Below are 11104 nucleotides of genomic sequence, written 5' to 3'. Positions count from 1 at the left end.
CAACTCCTGCACAGTGAGCAGTCCCAGACCTCTTACGAGCGCACACTGCTTCCCTGGGGCACATCCAGAAGCCGACTGCCCATCCCATACAAACTTCCCAAGGACCTGGAGAGGGAGAAATCCACTGACAGAACTATTCCTGCCTTTTAACCAGCATCTCTTCTCACAACTCACCAGCAAGGATTACACTTTTTCCTCACTTTTTCCTCCCTTAGTAGTTTAGCTTGTCCCTGTCAGATCAAGCTCAACCACAGGCAGACAGACTTTACAGCTTTATCGGCGACTGGACGGATTCTTGTCTCACTTTGAAAGTAAGTTTTTCATTTTGCAGACACCTCTCATTTAAGGATGTCCCTTCTCCCTCTGCTGAGCGGGATCTTCCTGCTGCTCATCCACACCAGTGCCATGGTCACCAAAGGGAGCGTGGCAACATCCGAACAGGCATCCGCCACGGACTGCCCCTCCTGTGCGCTGGCACGGCTTCGGAAAGGCGAGGACGAGGGAGCCCAGCAAGACGTGGTCGAGGCAGTGAAGAGACACATACTTAACATGCTGCACCTGCAAGAACGGCCCAACATCACACACCCGGTGCCTCGCGCCGCGCTCCTCAATGCCATCCGCAAGGTACACGTGGGACGCGTGGCCAAGGACGGCAGTGTTCTGATAGAGGACGAGGCCAGCAACCGTGCAGAGACCGAACAGACAGAACAGACTGAGATCATCACATTTGCTGAAGCCGGTGAGTCCGAATTTTTAACAAATGTTTCGAGGGAGTCTTTAGTCCTTAAATACTTTAAAGTAAATCAACTCATGGGATGGGGTTTTATAAAGCTGTTCAACTTAATAGCACCCGTTTGAAGAGTTCAGGGAAAGGGTTAGTGTCAGTGTTCAAATGTCTTGAGGGAGACTTTACTCCTTAATACTTTAAAGTAAATCAACTCATGGGATGGGGTTTTATAAAGCTGTTCAACTTAATAGCACCAGTTTGAAGAGTTCAGGGAAACCTGTTGCACACCGCACAAAGACTAGGCTGCGGCAAATTCACTCCCCTCTCGAGGTTCCTGCAAACCTCCCGCTGCTTTAGAGAATCAGTAATTATCTGAAAGGCCCCCCAGGCTTCAGCCGTGAGCTCTGCACAGGAGCTCTTCCCTCGGGACTGACATATGTGACAGAGAGATAAATAAAAGTCTTAACACAGAGGAATAAAAAAGGCTTCTCCGTATTATGAGAAATAGAAGGTTACTGCCTTTGTGTCGGGGTTTCAAAGGCAGTTGAAAGAGTATGGTCGGCAGCAGTGAGAGCTGTTCAAAGGTGTTGTCAAGCCCATGATGTGAGGAAAGATTGGGTTCTTCTCTGAGTCATACAGCTCAAACGGGTCATGAGTAACACCGAGCCGCGGCGAGGTGCAGGAGCTCTCAACAGATGTGTCAGACCTAAAAAGCAGCAAACAGAGCAATTGGATTGCTTGCCTGAAAAGATGAATGTTTCATGATTTTAGGGAGCGGAGACTTTAACACTGCTGCAGCCTTGTGGAGAGAATGATTACATTCAGAATGATGTAATATGAATTCAGTTTTATGCCATTTTAAAATGTAGACTTGAAGTAAATATAGATGTTGCATGAAATAAGCCACTCGCTGAAACTCTATTTGAGTCTTAAAACTGTATTTTTCCACCACAACAAGGACAGTCTTCATGCAAGGTTCCTCACATTTTTGACCAATGAATTTGCGTGACTTCCCCCACCCCAGCCATTCATGAATACTGCAAAGGTATTTTCCAAAATCATTTTATAGAGACTACATTCACAAAGAGCAATGTTCTAATCAATGACATATTTAAAAATAGAAAATGTATATTCACTCTGGAAATGTTTATGATATTTTAAGATCATTTGGGAAATCCACATTTTTTTAATTCCCTGATATGTATGGGATTTTTTTATGACCGTGAGAACTCTGTTTATGAGAACCATTCCCTGATAATCTTCTGGTGCCAGACTTCAGCTTGTCACATTATAAAACAAATTCAGATCATGCTTAAGTGATGACAAAAACCTAGTTATGAAACAGAGCTAAATCTGTTAGTAATCAAAACTATATCAAACTTTTATTATGTGGACTGTTAGAGCAAGTATTTTTTCCCTCAATGTCAGACACATCTTGTTTTCAATGGGCTCTTGATGTATTGACTGAGAGGGAGACGGACAGACCCTCAGGCTGAATGAATAAATCAGGATCGCAAGCTCTCATTTATCTGCTCACATTGCAAAACATCAGATTACTGACCTGAAATGGAACAAAACAACCAAACACATGGCACATAATAGCTCAATTTCTGTGGATACACTTTTCAATGTCATGTTTACTTCAATCACTCAAATTTGACATTTCAGAGGAACTAAAGAAACACACATTAATACATATTTACCTCATGATCACCATAAAAGCAAATAGTTGGCAAACTAGGTAATTTGATGGTCTTATTATTATAAGTAGTGGGTGGAGTCTTTGCATAATTGAGGTGTGAGTGTGCGACTGTGCAAATTAATTATTATAAGTCAAATAAAGCCTGACCAAACCAAAACGCATTAAAGACCTTATCTTCACTTATGGGCTTTGGTTCCAAATTAATGTAAATCCTAAGATCACAGAAGATTTCCTCACCTCCTTCCTCCAAAGCACTGCAGTGTTACTGAACAGAAACCTCGCAATAATCGTTGAGCTCGTGAGGATTCCCGCTCAAATTCCATTCTCGCATCTAGCGCGAAATACCACGTTCGGTTGCATCTGATCTGCTTTCCAAAAGTCTCCAAAATATAGCTGTTCTCCAAATCCACCACAAGGGGAAATTACTGCAGACACATGCAAATAGGCTAACAGAATTAAAATAGGGATTAAAATAGATGCTTTTTAACTATCAAGACCTTGGAATATTGACTTGTAAGTCCCCCATTGTTAAAGTCAGTATTCCAAGGCCTCTTTGCACTGGCTATTTTTTTTTTTTATATTACTTTAATAATAAAGTTCTTACTGAATTTGTTACTGCACATTTCCTACTCACACTGCTTAACTAGACTAGAACACACACACACACACACATATATATATATGTAGCTAAATTATGTCAATATAATTTATAGTTGGTGTACAAGCATAATTTAGTCTGCAATGTGGCACCAGGTATTATTTTTGGGCTTTGCATCACAAGCAGAGACACCTGTAATTATATTGACTTACTAAATACTATAATGCATAGTTCTTCATGGTGTTTATTTCATACTGGTATGATTTTTAAGACACATGTTGCTGCACTGCATCACTGTAATGTTGTGTTAAGTGGGTTGTTTAGACAACTGTAATTATGTGTATGATGTAAGTCTTAGACTTCTACACTATCTGTCTGGAATCTTTTCCAAGGATCTGCTCTCATAGTTGCCATCTTATAAAGCTACGAGATATTTTATGAATATACATTTCTTAATGAGCATAGGCTGAAATAATTTAAATAATAATAAGCTGCAGTTAGACAAAACTGGCTTGAAAATTAAACAATTCAGTGTTTGTTCCTGGCAATGCAACTATACACAGAATTCGTTCTATGACAATATTTTCGTCAGAATGTTAAATAGAATTAAATGTCTCTTGGTAGTTTATACTTCCAGTCTTCTTTGTACGTGGCTTTTGTCCTTTTAAGTGCTGTTTCAGAAACCACCTTGATAAAGATATCAGTTTGCAGATTCAAGGACTACAGAATCTGAGGCATGCTGTTTCTATAGTAGGACATAGTTGCTTAAACCATTATCTCTAACATACAGCATGCTGGGTGAAGGAACACTACATGCTAAGACTGATTGCACTCGATTTATATGTGTAGCCTGAAGCCATCTGCAATCAGTGCTTGTGTATTTGCATGACTGCAAATACTTTTAGTCTGCAGACTTTCAGGCAGTAGTAAAGGGTGAGAAATAACAGCATTTCTAACTAATACAAAGACGAACAAATGCTTTTTAAAGCAACCATATCTAGAGAATTTGCTCTTTCCTACCATGTCACTGCTAAATTTTGAGATTGCAACAGAGGTCATTGATAAAATTCAGCCAAGCGTTCTCCAAAAGTTTCTTTTCCATCAAAAGTTGCAAGATGAATAGCCTTTGCTTCCAAACAAAATAAAATTATTTAACTAATGCAGAGACTTATAAATATAATATACAAAACTGTTGACCATTCTTTAAAGTGGTTGTTGAATTCTGCTGAAGCCATGTGCAGGATCTTCAAATAGAAAGGCACGTCGATGATATCATTGTGGATGAAGTGAATGTGTGTGGGCGTTCAGTCAGTGTTTGGCCTTTTTTGATGTCATTCAGGCGTGCAGGTTGCATATGCAAAGCTTGACATGTTCTGAAACAATGACTCAATATTTACTTCTCTTCCTTGTTTTGATCTCCTATACTTGCAAAGTAATTCATCACAGGGAAACCCTATAATCACTCCCTGCAGTAATGGTCACATCAAAGAAAAGAAGACGTCCCAATTTTTCATGCAAGCAGTTATTTTTGCTAGATCAAATATTGATTATTTGCAGAAAAGAGAAGCTAACTTACTGAAGGCTGAGTTATCTTTCTTTAAAAGGGAATATAACAAATCTCTATTTCAAGTCAATGGGAATTAAATAGCCTAATTCCAAAGTATCTTTGTCTTATTTTGGGGCTACATGGCCACCTTGCCAAACCTTACATATTACAAAGCCACAAAGTTTCTCCTTTAAACACTATCCAGATTCGAGTACCACATTAGAAAGCCTCCTTGTTAGCCGAGGATCCCTTGGCATTAGTGTTGTCAAAAAAACACTTTCTCGGGTTGCAGGATACTTCACTGCTCACGACATTTTGTAATATGCTACTTAAAGCCTTCTTGGCTTCAAGGTACAGTACTGTAGTGAGGAAAGGATGCTGCAGCATCATGCCAACTGTGCTCATTTATTACTCTGACAGCTTATGCATCATCCAAACCTGTTCGTGAGAGTGGGTTATTACTTGCAGATGCAGGCTTGGTGGAGTGGTAGCAAGCATCTCAACCTTGAATCCTGAAAAATCAATCAGATAAACAAGTAGAATATGAATTGCAACTTCCAACCTAGATTGTCCCCCATGTTTTGTTAAGCCGCAGTCTCTCTACTCAAATTGAAAGTCCATGTCTTTCAGTTATTCAGCATGGCTTTGAGCCATGTTCCACAAAGGTTAGTAGGGGGAGGCAGCAGTAACTCTCCTCGTTACCCTCCTGGTTCCCTGGGAGCTGCGCTGGCTGAAGCTGGTTCTTTGCCGCTAGATGGGGTGCCTGACTTAGATGGGGGCAGTAAATCAGGCCCACTGTTGGTGCCTGAAATGCCTGTGGGTGATGAGGACCAGATAAAGAGGCTACAAGGCCATTTGGGGAAGAACATAACAGGCATACTTGGCCTTTACAGCACAAGGTGTGGTATCATGGAACGGCTAGCCAGTGTTAAGGACCCTCGCCTGAGAATGTATACAAGACTCTACAGTGTTATGGTTAGGAAATAGGCTTTAATTGCACTTTTTGCTTGTTTGCTTCCCGTTGCTGGATGTAGAAAAGGCCATGAATGCTGTTTCAGAAACATGCTGTACACCAAAAGGAATTCTAGTGGTTTGTGGTCTATTTAGTGACATTATGATGTCAAAGGATGTTTTATGATTTTAGTATTGGTCTCTGTTGTATATTTTCTCTTGGAACACCTCAGCTGCATTCATTACGGACCATTTTTATTTGGTTTAGTATCCAACCTTATGTAAAATTACTGTTTTAGGCCTCTCTTTAAATGCATTATAGTAGCAAGCGATAATTATTCAGGTGATAATTGACAATTGTTTGAAATATATGAATATCTTTATGATATTACAGCTCACAGTGTGCTCTAGTGCAAGAGTTTAGTCTGTAAAATCCATCCTTGCTGCTGACGGGACTGTGTTTGAAATATGTTGCATAACAGGCGAGGAACTCAAATCATTCACTCCCACACGCCATTAAAAGAGTAATATATTTCCACCCTCAGACTTTTATTTCTAATTTAATATCTTGTTGGGTCAAAGAAGAACATGGGCCAAGAATCTTTAATTCCCGAAGGGATCCAGGAAGTGTTTTTATGTTAGCACCTAGAATCCTTCCCTTCTGATATTTAACGTGAGTGCTGGCCTTGAAACAATAACTGTTGCCGAGTTGACAGCAAGTCCTAGAGAATATACATCACGCTCTCTTTTTTGTATTGTTATGTGAATGGATGCTTCGTTCCACTTGATCCATTAAGCACCTGTTAGCGCTGTACTCTTTGAACTAGCATGTGTGTTCTGTGCGGAAAAACTGTTGCCTTTAATCAGCATTGTCAACAAATTAGCCAAAGATAAATAGTGCTTTCTATAACAGTTAACCAGGAAGAGTACAAACAAACTTCATCCAAAGAGGCGTGTTTGAACAACCTTTCAGGTTGTGGAGTTCTTTGCTGCAAAAGCATTCTTTCAGCTTCAAGCACTGGGGCATTGCAAGCTATACAATATGACAGGAGGCCAACAAGGAGATGAAAGAGGCTGATTCCCCCTAAGGTAAACCAGATAGAAAAGGGGATTATAGAACACATTAACTAAAGCCATGTTTAAAGAGGAGTGGACATCCCCCAGTCCCCCCAACAAATACACTTAAGTTCCCAGGTGATTCTATACTTCAGCCACCCGCCCCTTTTGAAGACAGGGAAAGGGGGAGGGGAGGAATGTGTAAATGTTATTCTCCATCTTTGTGTGCAGGACAGCTGTGCAAACTCTGCCCTTGTGGTACAATTGGTGTTTATTGTTGAGGGATTACTGCATGGCTCTTTAGTCTTTCTCTTCAAATTTCAAAATTTCTCTTTGCTCTCTGGCAAATATATTCAGAAGCATGGAGAGTTGCGAAGCTCCAGTGGTGATCTTTCTTCTTTGGACCCGGGCCTCGTCTCTGGAGGGGCAGTTGAAGGGGTTTACTCAGCTTAGCAAATGCTGAGGATACTTGATTCTTTCACTCATTGCAGATTAAAAGGGAAACAATGCATTAGCCACTACTGAAAAAAAAAGCCTGCATTTGTGAAGCTCGGCTGTGTTTGGACAGATGGGTTTGAGCCAGGGATCCTTAAATACACTCTCGCACACATACACACTTGTAGCTTGACGCCATTGTTATTACGTCGCAGTCCTGTAAATATGTTGTTGTAGGTGATAGATGTAGTATTTGTGCAATATTTTTCCACAGTATATTGCTTAATACTTGTTGCAAGAGGCTTCTTATTATTAGCCATGACATGCAAGAATCATTGTGTATTCTAAACCTTTGGTAGGTGGCCACTTTTACAAGAACTCAGCTTCAAGTAAGCAACAGTCAGCTAGACCAGCCAGTAATAATGTCCCAACAAAGGTTTAGTGGCTTAAAAACGGGTTGAGTCAGTCAATTGAGAGGATTTGTTTAGAAGCTCCCAAATGATCCGTAAACTGAAATTTTCCAGAGGCCTTGCCTCTGTCTATAACACGGTGGGAATCAAAACCAGAGAGAATAATCTTTTACAATCCAATGAGACAGCAAGCCACATCACTGCGTCCAGCTGCATGCTGCATGTTGTCATGGTCATTACGTTCAATAAAAACTTGTTCCAGGCGAGCAGACTCTTAATTGCTCAGTTAACTACCGGGAGAGGTGATGAAGTTGATTTAAAGTCTTGTTGAAATCCTCAATTATTTCAATTCCAAGGTGGTACAGGAAGAACCAAATGGGAGGGATTGTTTGTTTGCGAGTGTGTGTATAGGAACGGCTGATTCACATCTTGCATTTGACGTGCAGGAAAAGGATGCATGACTGCATTCTTCTTTGCACTTTATTAATAGTCGCACGAAACAGAAGAAGATTGTTTTGCGGAAACCTTGAAAAACTGGTCACTGTTGGCACAGAGCTAAACTGTTCCACTGATGCCACCACTCCCAGTGTCAGCTCTGCTTTGGCAGTATCCAAAGTCAACCAGAGCCTCAGGCTAGAGTGAAATGCAAGTACAATTACAAAAGATCAGCACATTTGACTAATCTACGATGTTTCTTTCTCTTCGTGTCCCACAGGTGAAGCTCCAGGCTTTGTCAACTTTCTCATCTCTAAGGAGGGCGGCGAAATGTCTTTAGTGGAGCAAGCCAACGTCTGGCTCTTTCTGCGACTGCCGAAGGGCAACCGCACCCGTGCTAACGTCACCATCCGGCTGCTCCTGCAACAGGGAACGGGGGAGAAGGTTCTGGCGGAGAAATCTCTGGACACGCGGCGTAGCGGCTGGCATACATTTCCAGTGTCGGCCAGTGTGCAGGCGTTGCTGCAGAATGGGGGAAGCACGCTGAGTCTGCGCATCTCCTGCCCGCTGTGTGCCGATGCCCGGGCCACACCAGTACTCGTGACTCCGGGAGGCGGCGAACGTGAGCAATCCCATCGACCTTTCCTCATGGCCGTGGTGCGACAGATGGACGATCTGTCCCAAAGGAGACGTCGCAAAAGAGGTCTCGAATGCGACGGCAAGGTACGCGTCTGCTGCAAGCGCCAATTTTATGTGAATTTCAAAGACATCGGCTGGAACGACTGGATCATCGCGCCCTCAGGGTATCATGCCAACTACTGCGAAGGCGACTGTCCCAGCCATGTCGCGAGCATCACCGGCAACTCGCTGTCCTTCCACTCCACGGTCATCAACCACTACCGCATGCGAGGGTACAGTCCCTTCGCCAACATCAAGTCCTGCTGCGTGCCGACTCGTCTGCGAGCCATGTCCATGCTCTACTACAACGAGGAGCAGAAAATCGTCAAAAAGGACATCCAGAACATGATTGTAGAAGAATGCGGATGCTCGTAAGGCCGCTGCGAGAAGAGGAAGGGTAGGAAGGGAGAGACAGCGCAGCACGTTTGGGTGGTAGGGGCAAGAACTTCAGCCCCAAAACGAATGAAAAAGAAGAGATGTAGAGGGAGGAGAGGAGGGCTCCTCTATCTCTATCTCACTGCCTCAAGACAAACTCTGACGTAGACAGGCCTCTCTTTCTCTCGACCACTTGTGCGTGGTCATCTTAGAATCCAATGGGTATCACGTTACAATGGGTATCTGTAACTCAGAGTAATCTCTGTGGCACTTTCAAAAAGAGAAAAGAAATATAATATATTTTTGTTACAAAGCAAAGGGAGCAAGGTCAGAGAGTATTTATGCGGCCTATTTTGCAGTGCGAACATGCACTGCAGGAAGAGAGATCACGTAGATGAGGTGCCTGAAAAAGAAAATCTCAAAACTATGCAACTTGTCAAGTATTACGATATATTTTTCATCAAGGTGTTGTTTTGTTTCTTAACTATTTACTTTTACACACTAAAAAAAAAAAGTTGACGTTTGTTGACTTTTTATACCTTGTACGTATGTTATATGTTTGTTGTGTGTGTCCCTGTACAAAAGTGTGTGTATGTACAGTCTGCCTATGGGAGTATTCGTATTCGTATGTGTGCATGTCTGTTCGTGTGTGTCGTTGAGAGATACTTGAAAGAAGTTTGACGGGCTGCTGGAACCAAACATTTCTCTATATTATTATTCTAATTATTGTTGATAATGTTATTATTTTGTTTTGATTTCTGTACATTTTTTGTTATTTTAAAATGAGACGTTAAAACGTTTACAGTTTTGCACTATATCAACATTTTGATCAGCGTAGCCACATATACAAATATGTTTATAGAGAAAGACTAGAGCACTTCAGAACAGGCGTACCTACATAGCATGAGTCTAACAAATGAGATTGTTCAAAATAAACAGGGAGGTTTGAGGGGAAGGCAGAGATGACAAGCACTACATCAGACGACCATGTATACAAATGCATTTTACAAAATAGTGTTTTGGATTTTTACTCAACACCAAAGAATTTAGTTTAGCGTTGCCTACCATATTAGGCTGTCTCCGAACAGTTGTTCAGAAGATACCAATATGTCTTTCAGAAGGTTGCTTTGTTCTCCCTACAAAGATGTCCAGGTTAGCAAACCGAAAGACCTTTAAAACAGTGTCTCAGTGTCCCACAGCGGCTCACTCCTGTGTGTGCTTTTGCACTGCTGCACAGTCCATGAGTGACTGGCCATCGAAATGGTTAATACAGCACTTAAACCAACCTTTTAAAGTTTGTTTTGAATTATGAATAGTTACAAAAGTGAATGTGCAGCATTGATATTTAATGACTTGGGAGATGAATTACTGTTATTTAGACATTTAACTTCTTTTTTTTTTTTTACCAAATATTAAAAGGATCTTCAGTGATTAAAAAAACAACAACAACTGTTTTTGTTTTGGATATGTTAATATTTCCGCTTCCCAACACAAAATATTTTACCACTGTGCAATGTTGGAGAAAATAAAATGAAGCAATTTGGGAAAAGAAAAGAAAAAAAGGAACTTTTGTGTTACATTTGGACTAAGAAACGTTAACTTTTTTTCAGTATGTTCCTGGTGGGAATGAAAAAAAAAAAAAAAAAAAGTCATTAAAGAAAAATACTATTAAAATGGAAAAGAAAAATACAAATTCAGAAAAAAATATATAAAAGAAAGACATGTTGTATATGTTTTTGTTTGTTTGTTTGTTATTAAAAAATAATTGACACTGAAATAAGTGGACTAAGAATAAAAAATATATTTTTTATTCTGTATATATGGAAATCAAGATACCAATATGTTGCATTGCTTTGTTGTACAAATCAAAAATGTGCTTGTGGCTATTTTTTTTAATCTAATTTATTCTACAGTATTTTGTCCTTTGCTTCACCATTAAAGTTAAAAGGTTGTACACTACATCAGATGAGAAAAGTGTTGGTTGTGATTTCTTGCACCCCCCCCCCACACACACACACATACACAGCCAACACACAACTAATTTTAAGACACACCAGATACTGCAGAAATTATAAGATAAAATGTGTACTGACAAAGCACAAGCCCTACTGTATTACAGGCCTTGTCAAAGAGGGAAACATTTACAAGACCAAGTATGTAAAAAAAAAAAAAAAAAAAAAAAAGCCTATAC

At 40.6% G+C, this 11104-nt stretch overlaps 1 protein-coding gene across 1 annotated transcript; it reads left to right on the top strand.

Moving 5' to 3' along the window:
• The first annotated feature begins 308 nt into the window (after positions 1-308).
• On the top strand, positions 309-10872 carry inhbaa (inhibin subunit beta Aa). Its single transcript, XM_056269614.1, has 2 exons — positions 309-739; positions 8141-10872. The coding sequence occupies exons 1-2, from the start codon at positions 349-351 to the stop codon at positions 8911-8913; spliced, it is 1164 nt and encodes a 387-aa protein (XP_056125589.1). The 5' UTR covers positions 309-348; the 3' UTR covers positions 8914-10872.
• Positions 10873-11104: the final 232 nt, after the last annotated feature.

This window comes from Rhinichthys klamathensis, unplaced genomic scaffold (genome assembly GCF_029890125.1).
Source record: "Rhinichthys klamathensis goyatoka isolate OS25496 unplaced genomic scaffold, OSU_Roscu_1.1 h1tg000285l_1, whole genome shotgun sequence".
Classification (NCBI taxonomy): Eukaryota; Metazoa; Chordata; class Actinopteri; order Cypriniformes; family Leuciscidae; genus Rhinichthys; species Rhinichthys klamathensis.
This window is presented reverse-complemented; position numbering and strand designations above follow the sequence as displayed.